Raw genomic sequence first — 16082 nt, forward strand, 5'->3', positions numbered from 1 at the left:
GAGATAAATTTGGACACACAACAAATCTTTTTCGTTTAGAACCGGGTTCACTCCAACATACTTTCCTTCATACTTTCATTTTCTAGGGTGCCGTCATAAACCAATATCGGAAAATTCACTCATATGGTGCAATTTGACCGAAAATTTAGGGTTTTAGTGCACCTTTTTGAAAAATTACATTACTTGTGTAATTTTTCTGAAATCGACAATGGTATTGCCGATTCTATAATTTTTTTCTCTCACTGCCCCCAAAATCGGCACTAAGGGGGAGTTTTATTAAAATATTTTTTTCTTTTTACATTCTCCTCGTCGGGGAGATTTATATAATATATTTTTTTGCTCCTCCCCCTAAATCGGCAATGGGGGAGGAGTTTTTGTTTTTTTTCTTGTTTTTTTTATTTTTTTCCTCCTATCCCCTAAATTGGCAATGGAGGAGTTTTTGATTTTTTTTTAATTTGTGGAAGTTGTATTATTAGTTTTAGGATTTATTTTTTCAAACACTAACCCTAACAACACACAATATAGTAATTTTTATCAACCCTAACCCTAACAACAGAACACAATAATGAAATATTTTTGCAACACTAATATTGTCAATTAAAAAAATTACTATATTGTGTGTTGTTAGGGTTAGTGTTTGAAAAAATAAATCCTAAAACTAATAATACAACTCCCACAAATTAAAAAAAAATAAAAAACTCCCTCATTGCTAATTTAGGGGATAGGAGAAAAAAAAAACAAAAACAAAAACTCCTCCCCCATTGACGATTTAGGGGAGGAGCAAAAAAAATATTATATAAATCTCCCCATTGACGTTTTAGCTGGAGAATGTAATTTTTTTTTTTTAATAAAACTCCCCCTAGTGCCGATTTTGGCGAGAGTGAGAGAATTTTTTTTATAGAAATCGGTAATACCATTGCCGATTTCAGAAAAACTACACTAATATTATAATTTTTTAAAAAAGTGCACTAAAACCGTAAATTTTCGGTCAAAGTGGATAGTTAATTTCCCAACCAATATCAATTAGTGCGGTAAGTTTACTAACCAATTGAGGGGTGAGGCTGTAAACAATTTGGGTTTTTAGGTTTTTTCCTATATTTGTTTTGAAGATTTTACTATTTTTAGTTTTCTTTAAACAATTTGCTTCTTTGGGCTTGCTTAAGGGGATCATCTGACTTCAAATTGAGAGGTCCACTTACCAATTAACATCAATATCAAGATCCACTATCCATATTTTATGTAATACTATATTAAACTTATGTCTATTTTCTGCTCTCATCCCCACAAAAGAAGTCAAAAGATCTTTAATTCATATAGAATCAATGTTTTGTAGTACTCAATAAAGCAAAATTCATATGGATTCACCATTGAATTTGATGCAATGCCAGAAAAGGCATCCAAAGATATGAGTTGATATTTCATGAGAAATTGAGGAATTGATAGCTAGTAGGAAAAAAGGCACTCAACACTACATAAAAAAATGATATCTCTTTCTTAACAACTTTAAAGCTTCATAAATAACCAGACTCAATATAATTGATAGAAATTTTCAATACTAACTCTAAACCAACCCTTAAAAGTTGCCATATATCTAGAGAGCTGGTAATCTTCACATATATATATATATATGTGTGTGTGTGAGAATGAACTTTAGGAGATTATTTGGGGCCTAACATATTAGGTGACAACAAAGTTACAGTCTTATATATAAAAACATATAAAGTTTTGAGTTTAAGCAAATTAAATTGACTCCTTTATAAGTAATATAGTCTTGCCATAGGTAGGTATCTTTTCTATTGTTTTTTCATTTCTCTTTTACACCCTCTACCTAATTGACTACTATGCCATATGATTTTTCATTGCTTAAGAATATAAAAAATCATAAATAATAAATTACAAATTAACCATGTATCTTTAGATGGGATTCTTTTCACATAAATAAAAAATGTTAAATTGTAAAAAAACATTAATTTTCCATCTGTAAACAAAAAAAATCATATTTGTGGTATTCACTACATGGATATTCTGGAAGCCAAAAGAAAAATTGTGCTCCTCTTGGTCATTGTGCTGAAATTGGAAGTTGAAGCTGACACCAATCTCAACCACCATGAGAACAACAATCTCATGGCAAAGGGTGATGTTTGAGCTTGGCAACTATCAAGAAGACGTGCAAATCACACAATCTCTTTAACCTAACTCATTCCAATTTAACAATTATGTAAAAGGTAACTACACAGTCCATCATTTATTTATATTACCTATATTTAAACGGAACTAATGAATTAAATGTAAATATTTGGGTGACATTATAAAAAACTTCACACAATCAATACATAGATTGTTTCTCTCTAAAATTAAGGTTGAGTGCATTTGATAGAACAAACAATACCCCACAAGTTTACTTTTTCTCAAACAAACACAAACTATGATCAATAAGTAGAAAATCTAAATTAACAATTCAAAGTCTGAACTAGTTAGAGATTCAATGATAATGATTCAAATAAAGGTAAGAGAAGCTTAGTTGAGGCAGCTCCATCTGATTCCCTGAGCCATGCATGTGGCTATGACAAATTGAATGTGATTCTATGTTAAGACACCCCACAGAGCGTACCACCAAAAAACTAAATTTCAAATCCCCCAAATTATGGCACATAACAATGCCACTTTTTTTCTTTCTCTTTTTTAATGTTCTCACAATTTCTCTCACACACTTTTCTTACAGAAAAAGCTTACTATCTCGTTTCCCTGTGAAGTTGCTTTGTCTCATTCAAACTCAGCAACTACTCACCCACCTAAATCCAACCCCTTATCCTTCTCATTTAACCTCACACACTCAACTCTTCTTATTTGAATTCAACCCTTTCTATATTCAACAATGTAACATAACACCATTCAAAAAATGCAACTTTAGTTTGTCATCTTTGTAGATCTGAAACACCTGGGATCTCAAAAAGAACAGATTTTTAGTTCTGGGTTTTATTCTTTGCTGTATTGGGTATTCGAAAAAGCGTTTTTTTCCTGAAAATTTTGGAGGCATTGTTTGGCTAAAAAATGGGGTCTAGTGGCAGCAAAGCCACTTCATCTTGTAGTTCATCGTCGTGTTCTGGAAGTTTTCAGAAGGGTCGATCTAAAAGGTATAGAGGGTTTCAATCTTATTGTCTAGGAACAACATCTGGATCTCATGATAGTGATAATGACGAGGTAACTCACTGTTATTCAGTATTTTTTGCAATGTCACTTTTTTCTGGCTTGAACTTATTTATCAGCCCATTTACTTCAGTGCATTTGAATTACTATTTTTAAAAAGTCAATAATGATTGAAAATGAATGGTAACGATGTAGTGACAATGTAACATATTCTTACACGGTTTGTGCATACATTTTTTCTCTTACTTTTTTTAGATCATTCTTTTGAACTACGATATATTTTGGTGTGACTTGGATTGTAAAATGGAGGTTGCTACAAGGATCACATTGTTTAGGAATCAGAAGTTCCTTGCTTTTTTGCACTGTTCACTGTTAGATAAATGTCATTTTAAAGATATTCATTTTTCAAGATTTTCATGCAGTTTTTGTAAGAACTTTTTCTATTATATGTTATGCATGAGGTAGTTTTCCCTACAATATATGGATGCATTTCTTGTTACTCTTAAATATATTTGACTTCAAAAGAAAATTTTCAATTTCACTACTCCTATAATGGCGCATGCTATGAGTTTATTGTACAACTGCTTGGTGATTATACTTTATAATAAAATCCATTATGCATAAATCCAAAGTTAGTGGTGTTGTTTGATTTCATCTTTTGGCATTATTTATTGCCTTGTAGTTCCTTGTAACTCACCTCAGAAAGACTTGTAAGAAATGGATTCTTAATAGAGGAAAAGTGACTAATTTAATAAACTTGTAGAAAGAAGCAATGCTATTTTATACACTAAGGCAACGATTATTGCATTAATTTCCTTTACAACTTACAAGTTTTAGAAATTCAGATGTATCAGAACTTTTTGCACTATGCATCTAACCTACTGTTAGCCTCATTATCCTATTGCCCTTTTTATATGTTATTGGAATATACTAATATACTGGAATAGTTTCTCTCTCCAATTTTTTCTTGGATATTAGTTTCTGGTATAATCATCTTGTACTAATGACACTTTTAGTTTATTGGTCTAAGTTTCGTGGCATTAACTGTCGTTTGTAACTCATGCTTTAGGTTTGTGAGCAGAATAAAGTAAATGGAAGTGATGTTACATACACCAGAGGCAACGAAATAGACTCAGATGTAGTGAAAATAGATTCTTTTAGAAAGGTTAAATCTGATGAAATGTCTTGCATTCCTCCTAACCTCGACCTTGATGAGTGGGATGACACTGCATCCAGAACCGGCAGCAGCTCTGCCCATGCTTCTTCAACTCAGTCCCTGAACCCTTCAAGTCGATTCTTTTCTCGCTTTAGCCTCATTCCTGGTAATATAAGCTTCAGACTTAGCAGAACTACCAGTTTGGGGTCATCGAGGCCTTGTCCTGTTTCTTCTGCAAGCCCCTCAATATTTAATAATGAAGGTGAGCATAATCTGCATCCACGGCATCCAGCTAGCTTGATTAATAGAAATGAACCTCAACAAGGTAGTGATCCACTTAATGCATCATTTGTTAATCAAGATCCTATACAGTGTCATGAAGATGCTTCTAATAATTTAAGATCTATCGCCTCAACAGTGGGTTCGCCTCACAACTTACAGAGAAGTCCGGCAATTTATCCTATTCAGGATGTGGTTACAGATGGAGATGGTACAAGAGAAGTGCTGGACTTGGACTTGTTTGCTCCAAGAATTCATAATGAGTCTGAAAATGTTGAGACCAGACATAGTAATAGACGAAATGGAGTTCGAGAACATGTTGAACGTAATGTTAGTTTCAGCCGAACTTTAAGTGTTGGAAGGCTTCGTGACAGAGTTCTCCGCCGATCAACTTTATCTGATTTCACCTTTTGCCCTTTGCAACAAGAGAGAGAAGCGAGAGATGCTCGTCAGGATAATGGAAGACAAGCGGGGGAGAGAGATACAAGAGTTTCACCATCTGGAGATCTCCCATCCACTATGTCTAGCTCGTTGTTTACCTTCCAAGACTATGAGGTTGAGACTTCACACTCAAGAGGAACTAGGTATCAGGATCTACTGGAACATAGGTCCAATTTCCTTGAACGGCGAAGAAGAATACGGTCCCAGGTTAGTGAACTTTCTATATATTGAGTGATAACTGATGATTTGATAATATATTACCATACAAAAAGCATGGTCAATAGGGAAGAAAACACAGCCAAGATGTTATGCATGTAATCAAATAAATGTGGCACACCTACATGTAGCAAAGTAATGAGTCTGATATTGGCATAAATAAGTAAACTATAAGTGTTCAAACAAAAAATATGCTAAGACTTGGGGTTAGCATCTGTGCATGAGTTCTTTTATCATGCCCCCCAAAGTTAATGGTCAACATTTCAATTGGTTTAGGTTCGTGCTCTTCAGAGGTTGGGTGGCCGGTTTGAAAATCTTTCTGGACATGAAAGATCATGTATCTTGTCCAATCAACATAGAAATGGTCATTGTACATGCCGAATCAGCAGTCATGAACGAAGTACCAATTCGAATGATGATACTAATGCTAGTGCTAGTATTTCAAGAATTGTTATGTTAGCTGAAGCCTTATTTGAGGTAAGTTTAATGTGCTGCTAACTATAATGTTTGCCTTTCATTATATATTTATACAAGTTGAATATTTGTACATATTTTAATTAGGTTCTGGATGAAATTCACCAGCAATCTGTGGTTTTATCTTCCCGTCCGTCCGTGTCTTCTATTGGATCTGTTCCAGCACCCAATGAAGCTGTGGAATCCCTGCCTGTTAAATTATACACAAAGTTGAACAAACATCAAGAAGATGATGCACAGTAAGTATTCAGGTTTACCCACCACTTGGTGTTCACTTATCAAATGTGTTCATAGGGTTTTTCCTTTTCTTTTCCCTTGCTTGCATTTCCTTTTGTTAATATGAATCCCTGTCTCTTTATTCTATTTTGCATATCATGAGATTAATTTAAACTGTGTGCAACTTTTCCCAAACGAAAATCTCAAAAAGGAGAATGCAAACGATAATATTTATTCATGTCTCAGGAGGCCACTGGCTTTGATCTTAATATGCATTTTTGTGTGCTGTAATGTTTTAGAAGAGATTATACAACTTTTCTCTCTCTTTAAATATATAGATCCTTCATTTATAAAAAAATGTTTAAGAAGATGACAAGAAATGCTACCGTGAAATTTTACCTACCACTTCCATACCCAGTTGTTGCTGTTGCACTTGTAGCATATTTACCTCCAACTTTGCCTCATTTGCTTTTAACATGGAGTAGGGCCTTTTACCTCCGTCCGTCTATACTGTCTGTTTCATTTAGTAGTTAGTGTGCATGTGTGTTTTGCCTTTTCTTAAAGAAAAAAAATAGTATTGTTAAACTTAAACTAATGTCTGCATTTCATTAGTTATGGATCATACTAATGCCTTTTCTTCACCTATGTTAATCTCTTAATTTGACAGATGTTATATATGCCTTGTGGAGTATGAGGATGGAGACAGCATGAGGATACTGCCTTGCCGCCACGAATTTCACAGAACATGTATAGACAAGTGGCTGACAGAGGTTCACAGGTATATCTCAAGCTTTGAAACCTTTCTAGTAGGTGGATAGAATACAGAACATAAATGATTAATTTTGTGCTTTATGTATTATAGGCACTCTAATAGTAAATGTAGTGTTAGCAAAAACTAGATATTAAAACTATATGTTTGTAAGGTAAGGGTTGAATATTAGCAAAACTGACTAAATGATGTGCCATCTTATATGGCCATCTACCTTAGTTTTGGAGATTATCAACCTGTGGTTAAAACCTCGTAAGATATTTGCGAATAGATATGAAAGATTTGAATGCCCTTCATGCAAACATGGTGTCATGGATCTAAATCTTTTCCTTTGAACAACTTTCGGAGATCCCCGCTGTAATAGTTTATGAAAATTCTTTTTCATCTTTATACTGAGCTATATATGCCATGATGTTGCATGTTTAGATGGAACTCCACTTGTACTAGTGATAATGATGTTTTGAAATATATATCTAACTTCTTCTTCATATTATTATACACAGGGTATGCCCACTATGTCGCGGCGACATCTGTGTATCTGATTTAATGTCAATGGAGAACTAAAGTGACAATTTGTTGATCAGCATCTTCTCTAAAACACCCAGAGCTCTTTGGAATAGTGAAGTATTTTCACATGTAGTGATGTGTGACTACTAGAAGAAGTTCAGTCATTTTCTGCTAGCATTCATCATTGTTGTCAATGATCATTTACTCCAATTTCTGAATAAACATCAAACCATTGTAGAAATAGACTGAACTAGTAGCTCCCTCTGCCTGCATCACCAAGTGAAAGAGAGGGGCTATTGTAAAAGGTGCTAGTGGTGTATCCAACATTCTTTTTCTTTTGCCACATTTTTGTTGTTATGCTAACACAAAAGTATCAGTTAAATATGTGTTTTTTCATCTTTGGTGATATTGCAGCATCTTTGACTGAAGCAACATAGCATTCTCTTTGTCTTTAGACCAGTCAAGCAAGTGCATGAAAACAATAAACATTTGTGCATGCGTGTGATTTCCTTTTCACTTTTCAGAGAAAAAGGGGAAAGGGGGAAGAAACATATAGAAGTGTGGGAATAGATTAAAGGGTAAAATAATATTATAAAACTAAGACCACTAATTCTCAAAGTATTAAATTCTCATTTTAAATATGAAGTTATCTCTATTATTACCTTAGGATACTTGTTAACATTTTCCTAAATTAAAAAGCTAACTTTTTTTATGGAGAAAAAAAATGAAATTAGTAGTAATTTCTGATTGACTCCTACCTCATCTGAAAGAACTAATCTAACTACAACAATCTTTTGTATAACTGGTCTGTTTTCCATGTGTTCTTTTTATTGTCTGGTTCCTGTTCTTCAATCATAAGTTCATAACAGCCACCCTGCCAAATATAATTTTAAATTCTTCTACCCAATTCTTTGATTAATTCTCATTATTATCTGCATTTTGGTCTATATACCTTCACATGTTTCTTCTCTTCACTTTAAACTTACTATGGTTTCACTCCATCACTGTTGCCAGTTTCAACTATCTAGGTGACAATTCAACCAAGGACTTGGAAATTTTAAAATCATTTTTCACAAAATTGCAGTATGTTGTGTGTGCTCTCTATATCTTCCAATAACTTTGATGGTTGTTTATCTAATTTCATGGGAAAATTTTCCACCAAACTAAGTCATGATAACAAAAAATATCAGGAAAACTTCCTACAGAATTAGCAGATCTAGTTAACTTAACTCTTTTTGCATTGCAAAATAACCATTATCTTATTCGCATCAAATATTGGACAAGATAACTAATTTGCTATCATTATCTTGTGCGCATTAAATATTGGACAAGATAAAAACTTATCGTACCTCTTACCCTATCATATTCTATCCTTATCCTATCTTGACAACCAAACAAGCCCTAAATCGAATGCATGCACAAAAGTTGTTACATTCTCTCTTTAGACATGTTTTTTTCTAGGTAATTCAGACCTTCTATGTCCATCCACTAATTAGACTTCTTTTACTTCCAACACTAACCATGCATTGATTTAAAATTTTGCTTCAAACATGACTAATATGCAAGATATCAAGATAAAAAGACATGCATATGAACCACCATGAACTAACATGCAAGATAAATGAGAGTAACATATTTACTATAAATATTGCACAACCTTTTGCATTCAAGGAGGATGACACCATCAATAGTCATCCTCTTAACAATAACATACTTAAGCTCATTAACAGTAACATTTACTATACTTAAGCCTATTAAAATTTACATAAGCAGCTACAAATGCCACTACTATGGGGAACTTCGAGGAGACACACTTGTACAAGCCTCTCTACCAATGCACCACACTCGACTTCGGCTTGGTGTAGCTATTACAGAGCTAGTTTTGGCCTCAATAGATGAGAGTTCTATATCAGAATTACTAGCAGAACTAGAATCACAATACTTTCGGTCGGTCATGTTCATCTTCGCAAGTAAAGAGTGTTTGATATGTGAACCAATCACCCAAGTTTCACACAGATTTATCCCAGGAGAGCAACTTGTCACCAATGGTGAATTAGGATTGCTTATTGAATCCTCCTGCATTATATCTCCTATCCTAGATAGAATGCTGAATGCTAAATTTCCAAGGACTCTGGAATAAGCTTCCAAGATAGAGTGCCCAATATCCTACACAAAAATACTCAGAAATCAACACCTTGAATAAGGATAACCTTATAGTCCTCAACAAATTGGTTACATTTAATCTCTACTTACGAAGAAGATAAAACATAAAAAACATAGGATGGAATTTAAACGAAGAAGATAAAACCAAGAACAAAATTTGGTAGCATGTTTGCTCTACTCAGAATAATTTGAAATTTCTGAAGAGCATTAGTATAACACTCACCTTGCCATATTGAACTTTAGTGGCATCAAGAAATGTCTGAGGAAGGTTAGGGTATCTGGTTTTAAGCAGCTGTAAAAGTGTTTCAGCATGATCCAATAGTGATTCCATTTTGTCGACTTCGGATATAGTGTCCTTTACAAATGACCATGATGCTCGAACTGAGTATTTGACACTAACATGTTCTGCAATTCTCTCTTTCCATGAGAGTATAGCAGCTTCCAATCTATTAACTGTCTCAAGGGCACTGTGTTCAGATGTCAAATTGAGAGATTTAAGCATACCTTCTCCACAGATTGATTCAGCAGTCAAAACCTTGTGCAGTTCCTCTCCAAGATTTTCCTTTCCAGACTGCAATAAAGAAACAGATTTAGTAATGATGTAATGAAAACACAATATAAACACAATATAAGACATAAAAAGTGTAGAGGATTATGATTGCCATAAGTTTCATTTTCCGAAGAATTAAACGTTCATCATGGTAAGTTATAAAAGATGTTATTTTGTTGTTGTAACTAAGCTCATAGTAAGTGTCAAGAATTAAATGCTTTAACTACAACAGAATTGTATATAATTTCAGTTTCATTCAACCTTACAAGAGCATCACCTTTGCAAGTGCATCCTTGATATTTTCTGGCACAGGCATTTCAAGCAACACATTTTCATTGATAGATTTGGCAGCCTTGAATACTTGACATACCACCCTTCTATGATAAAGCAACCTCTTTCTTTCAGTGTCAGAAAGCCCGTTTCTCGGTACTTGTGGTGATGGAAGCCACCATCTTTTACTCTGTCGTCCACTTGTGTCCCTCCTTTCTGCTCGGCTTCCTCCCTCTGCATACCAAAACTCGGTATTCACCATTGAATCTAGCGCCTCCTGTGAATTAATACACCAAAGATATGAAATAGTTACTTGACTAGTAAGTTATTGACAGAAAGTCAAATATCTTTGATGAGAATAAAAAGATGGCCTACAATAAGCATAGAGTCCAACTTCTGCAGTGCTGGAAGATTTATGTGGATGTCTGCACGAGCTTTCGGGGTCATTATCTGTTCAAATAATACATCTCTTATTTTACTGCAATGTGATATATAAAATATTCCATCCTTTCGTCAAGCTAAAACAAAATATACCTCAAACATTCCACCATTGGCGCCGCTCTGCTTAGTGGGGACAAGCTCAACCATATAGTTGGTAGGAGACAACAACCAGTCCATTTCTCTTCGCCATTTGCTCTTCCTTTCTTCGGATAGGGGTTCCAATTTCCACAGCTCGCCGAAAACAGTTACTGCACATGTTCATTAAGCACTTGGAATGGCTTAAAAATAAAACTAGAAGAAGAGTAACAAACTAATAATGAATGAACAAAGGCTAACATAAGTGAAATGCTATGATTGCATATATGCTTTAAAAGATTTTGTATATTAAGCATTTTGAGCACACAAAAATTGAAAAACCAGCCAACTTCTTTTGTGATAAGCTTCGACAAAAGATGGCTCTCAAGCCTTCTATTTCCCTTCCTTCCCCTCCAAAATCCAACTCCCAAACTAACTCTAAAGGAACCAACCTGCTAGGCTTGTGATGGCATTAGATAGCGCGAAAGCCGTACTGAGACCCTTAGTTCCTCCTGTAACATCTTCACCTAGCATTAGCTTTGCAAATTTTTCCTTCATGGCTTCCACATCTGAATGTTGGGTAGCATAAGAAGGCTTCTCTTTGGCATAAAAGTGTTGAGGACTTTCTGAGAGTTCCCATTCTTCCAATCCTTGTTCATCCCTTTTCGTTGTCAAACATTTTGAAGAGAATGATCCTAAAGCATCTTTGCTGGAGGAACAAGTGGAATCATCATCATCAAATGAATCAGTTATACATCCATCTCCTCTGCTAGTTCTGCTTTCATCTTCATAAGACTGATTATTTAGGATGATACTCTCAAGGCCATTATATGTCATAATCCCTGAAATATTCCATCATAAGTTCATAAGAAAATTATGGTTTCCAGTGGCTGTCGAGTCTTACCCACAACAAAAATACTAACACACTAACATTTGCCGATAAAGGAATGTTATATACTTAATTTTAACAGTTTATGTACTAATATATAACCAAATAATCTATAACAAAATGAAGCTTAGCTGTCAATGTCATGAAATGCAATAATGTAGATTATAGCCAAAAGTATGAATCAACATCATATTCACAAATAAAACTCTAATAAAGTAACTTCTCTACATTATTACATTAGTTGATAGTGTTCAAGTAAGAACACAGAGGTTTTCTCCTATGTACAAAACTACAAATACATATACAAGCTACATTAGAGATGGATATCTAAATTATTTGCATATTATTGACACGGGATAATGATCTGTTATCCCAAAGTGTGTCTCAAACCAATGAAAACATGTTATGTTAGTTAAAAAATTAAATATTCATTATTTTTTCTGTTTTTCCTTCATTGTTATTGACTTGGGATATGGTTTGGGACAACAGATTCTTGTCCATTCACATGTAGCTCCATACATCTAAAAATGTTTTAATTTATAAATACTCAAGATCTCCAAATAAAGAATTCAAAAGGGTTTGGCAATTGAGTAGTGTTAATTCAGTCATGAAGAATGAATAATTGAGATTCCATCATTTCTCTGTCACTGATATTGTTAACTTCCTAGTTGATATAAATTTAATATGGGTAGCTACTAGCTACTATAAAGTAAAGCATCTTGCAGCTGCATATCTAGATATAAATTAATGGCACCTATTGCAAAATTTACTACAACATATAGTATTTGTTTATGTCCTGATTCAAATCAAAGTAAATTTAATATTTTGAAAAACTAATGTTGATTATTTTAGAGAAAGAACCTATTGTGTTGTTGTCTATTCAGAAAAATGTCCAAAAAGTCATGGCAGATTTAGCATGGCACTAATAAGGCAACTGGCATTGACACCTGAGATTGGGCTAAATGACAAATATGTCCACGACAGATAAAAAACCACACAACACGTAGTCACATGCAATGCAAGTGTCATCACTCAACAAGATCTAAGGACAAAAGGTCTTACCGTTTTGTAGATGTGGATCACATGTCTCACTTTGTGTTTCAAACTAATTAGAAAAATTCATTCAATTATAAAAAAAAGTAAATTAATATTTTAATATTATTTTGTAAAATTTGATTAATTAATAACACAAAAGGTTCCCATACAAAATAGTGGATGAAAATATTAAAATATTTTGGAAGACCAAAATAAGGGTATGATAGATGGCTTTTTATTACTTAAACATAAGTGTTGAAAATCATAAATCACTTACTTTTTGTCATTTTCTATAAACATATATTTTTAAAAACACTAAAAATTCAACAACAATCTAAGCATTCATCCAGTATATGGAAAAGCATTATAATTACCTATCATACAAAATTGAAAAGGACAATCATTCACAAATATTTTTTTCTGACAGACTTTATTTGTTAATAAAGTTATACTATTGTATATTTGAGGTGCATGATGCAGACCCGTTACTTTACTTTAATTTGTCAGTGTCTAAACAGGAGTAGCAAAGGTGGTAGTTACGACTAATAACACTTTCCCAGGGCCCACTAACATGTCTATTAGAAGATTTCAGATTGAGACACTAGAGTTGTCAATGTTACTGATTTATTAAATCAATCCTTCAAAACTCACACTAGTACCATTACTGGTTTCAATGTTCCACTACTATAATTGCTCCTAGGATAAAGCATCGAGATGCTATGCTTGACGGAGATCTTAGGATAAAGAATAATTAAATAATATCCCAAAAAACTTAATGGGGCAAAATAAAAATCACATTTTATCATCTACAGTTGTATTAAACAAAGATATCCTCTTACGAAATTAATCCAGGACATGGTTACAGCAAACTGTAATAATAATAATAATAATAATATAATAATAATAATAATAATATAAAACTATGGAAGTACACGGTAATAATTGTTAAAAAAATATTGAAAATGTGGAAGTACTTTTTTGATGGTCCACGACAACCAAACAATAAGTTACCTACTCTGAAACTGTGGAAGTATTTATGTTGATGGTTGAAATAAGTAGGAAATAATAATATATAATTACAAAATTTATTTTATCTCCACTGTCGTGCTTGTTAACCTGCTTTCCTATCGTTTGTGATTTATAATTTGTATTTTATAAATTCAAATATAATTTTTTGCGCTAAATTTACGGTTGAATTTATTCAATTGGTCTAGTATTCAATTTTTTAAATACACTTTTAAAATAAGAAGATAAAAGGATAAAATAAGAAAATAATATTATATGGTTTTTTTGGTAGAAATAAAAAGATATTGGGGACAAAATAGGAAAACACAAATTACACAATGATAGGTGGTTATTAATAGGACAGATTATAAATTCATAGTGAAATGATGCCCATGTGATTAGGATATGATGTATAAGGGCAATTGGAAAGTTTAAATTAAGGGCATAAATGTCTATTATGAATAATAAATAGGAGTATGAAATTGTTAGTATAATCATAACAAGTGATTTTTTGAACAATGATGAATTAATGATTAAAAATCAGAAAATTTTAGCACACAAACACAATTTAAGTGTTTAATAAAGTATGCTTACTCTCTTGCTGATCAAGATCGATGCTAATTTTCCGTTCCTTGTAACAGCAAGCCAATTTTTTCCTCATTCTCAACATCCTTTTTTGTCTTTCTTCCTCAGCCACTGTTCTGTTTGTTTCAAATAAAAGCAAAGGTCACTGACTCATTCTGTCTTCAATAACTCTAACTCTCAGACCTTCATCAACAATGTCCCAAAATTATTATTCAAAACCATTTTCAAACCCACATTTCAAATAAAACATTAATAATAATAACATAATACAAGTTGTCCACACTTCATAAAGTTTTAGATTAATGAATATTGAGGAATGACAGAATGGACCCCGTGTCACTGCACTCTCCAGCATTAAATTTAAGATACCACACAAGTCACGCATGAAGTAATTTCCATTAAATCCAGAGTTCAAAATCTCTGATGATATAAATAATAGTACGGAGCATATGTTCTTTTTTTTTGGTATATATACTTATGGGTAAGGAAATAATCACTTTTCGGGATATGTGACTATCTTTCTCAAGATTTGAACTCTTATCTTTTAATGATTCAGCAATGTCTTATACTACTAGACTAATATTTTGTTCCTACGATCCTTCGGATTATATGCTCTAACTCCATCGATTGAATTATTTATTTTAAATTAGAAACGTATACAAACTGCAAACTAGTTGATTGTTCACTTACATGTGAATTAGATTTGTTTTTCAGTCGTAAACTTTTAAAAAATTATAATTAACATTAAATTTTCTGATATTGAATTATTCCGTTCCTAAAATTCTATCAATTTCTAGCATTTTAAAATTTAAATAATAAGACATTAAGACCCAATATTATTCATAGTTTCAACATATCATAAATCCATTCTGAAAAATATCATAAATCAACAATATTATAATATAATAAACTACTTAAAATCATTCCATATTCATTAACACCAAAAACTCATCATTATGTATAGTAAATTTTTTCACATCCATCCCCAAAAAAATCACAATACATGTGATGACAAGTGAGATAGTTAAAATTTTCTAATAGACAGTGCATGGCTAAATAACATTGAAAAAACTTAGGATGAGAATGCATACAATTAAATTCATAAAAAAAAATAAACCGTATAATAATACCCGTATACGTATCAAGATTATAACTTATAATATACGTTATATAACATAATCAGAAAAGTATTATAATCAAAAAATAAAAATCAGAAAAGTAGTAATTAAGTATTAAATAATCATATAGAAAAGGGACCAAAAAGGTGTTATTCATGGTAACTTTTTGAAGAGTTCTAAGGCATAGGTCACACAGATTATTCCACCCTTTTTGTGCCCCTTATGTTGCATAAAGACTAGTTTTTTTGTTTGTTTTTGTTATGATTTAAATGGGTATAAGGAAGATCCAATCTAACCAAAGTTTCGATATGCCCAAAGTACCCAACAAAAAAAGTAACATTTTTTCTTCTTTTGCAGCTGATACAAATAACAAAATCAGTTCCTTTCTATAGATGGGTATTTGATTTGATGAGTGAATAATTATAAAGGTGATAATTGAAAATGGGAATTGATGAAGAAACAAGGTAGAGAGTAGAAAAAGAGAAACATACCTTGGTCAAGGGAAGCTGAAAAAACATTGTTGTTTGGTGAAATGAAAGCTTAACTGTGGAAGAAGGAGAAGTAGAATAATGGTAATGGTGTGTGTTGTAGATTTAATAGGAGAAGAAGAGAGAGTGAAAGAGAAAATAGAATAGATGTTGAAAGAGTGAGAGATGCAAGAAGGCTCCTACGTAGTAACTCAATCTGGGCTGTTGAATTGAGTGGGTCCTGTTTCAATTTCAACGGTTGAGATTGTGTCAGGGATC

General features: G+C 32.8%; 2 protein-coding genes and 1 long non-coding RNA gene across 4 annotated transcripts; 1 reads left to right on the top strand and 2 right to left on the bottom strand.

Annotated features, from left to right (window-relative positions):
• Window positions 575-7682, bottom strand: LOC109332927. The gene is made up of 3 exons (XR_002105955.1): window positions 7572-7682; window positions 3380-3386; window positions 575-584 (listed from the first exon to the last, which is right to left on the bottom strand). It is a non-coding gene; the product is annotated as an uncharacterized LOC109332927 (long non-coding RNA).
• On the top strand, window positions 2621-7550 carry LOC109332924. Its single transcript, XM_019568087.1, has 7 exons — window positions 2621-3201; window positions 4217-5230; window positions 5516-5716; window positions 5801-5952; window positions 6597-6707; window positions 7202-7258; window positions 7289-7550. Exons 1-7 carry the CDS (start codon window positions 3052-3054, stop codon window positions 7353-7355), a joined length of 1752 nt encoding a protein of 583 aa, XP_019423632.1. The 5' UTR covers window positions 2621-3051; the 3' UTR covers window positions 7356-7550.
• Window positions 8852-15941, bottom strand: LOC109332925 (rop guanine nucleotide exchange factor 14-like). Of its 2 annotated transcripts, none has more exons than XM_019568089.1 (8): window positions 15828-15941; window positions 14228-14334; window positions 11157-11546; window positions 10723-10877; window positions 10564-10638; window positions 10196-10465; window positions 9592-9939; window positions 8852-9371 (listed from the first exon to the last, which is right to left on the bottom strand). In XM_019568089.1, exons 2-8 carry the CDS (start codon window positions 14301-14303, stop codon window positions 8994-8996), a joined length of 1692 nt encoding a protein of 563 aa, XP_019423634.1. In that variant the 5' UTR covers window positions 14304-14334; window positions 15828-15941; the 3' UTR covers window positions 8852-8993. The 2 variants fall into 2 exon arrangements, with proteins under 2 accessions (XP_019423634.1, XP_019423633.1); XM_019568088.1 differs by having other exon boundaries at window positions 14228-14401.

The sequence above is a fragment of the Lupinus angustifolius genome, chromosome LG18 (genome assembly GCF_001865875.1).
Source record: "Lupinus angustifolius cultivar Tanjil chromosome LG18, LupAngTanjil_v1.0, whole genome shotgun sequence".
Taxonomy (NCBI): domain Eukaryota; kingdom Viridiplantae; phylum Streptophyta; class Magnoliopsida; order Fabales; family Fabaceae; genus Lupinus; species Lupinus angustifolius.

What these genes read in the sequence shown, in the direction of transcription:
- LOC109332924 (XM_019568087.1), top strand. Translation starts at nt 3,052, where the DNA reads ATGGGGTCTAGTGGCAGCAAAGCCACTTCATCTTGTAGTTCATCGTCG. An exon ending in ATGATAGTGATAATGACGAG is followed by an intron (nt 3,202 to 4,216) that starts GTAACTCACTGT and finishes CTCATGCTTTAG; the next exon opens with GTTTGTGAGCAGAATAAAGT. An exon ending in CATCAAGAAGATGATGCACA is followed by an intron (nt 5,953 to 6,596) that starts GTAAGTATTCAG and finishes TTAATTTGACAG; the next exon opens with ATGTTATATATGCCTTGTGG.
- LOC109332925 (XM_019568089.1), bottom strand. Translation starts at nt 14,303, where the DNA reads ATGTTGAGAATGAGGAAAAAATTGGCTTGCTGTTACAAGGAACGGAAA. An exon ending in CGATCTTGATCAGCAAGAGA is followed by an intron (nt 11,547 to 14,227) that starts GTAAGCATACTT and finishes GGAATATTTCAG; the next exon opens with GGATTATGACATATAATGGC. An exon ending in AGTTGGACTCTATGCTTATT is followed by an intron (nt 10,466 to 10,563) that starts GTAGGCCATCTT and finishes ATTAATTCACAG; the next exon opens with GAGGCGCTAGATTCAATGGT.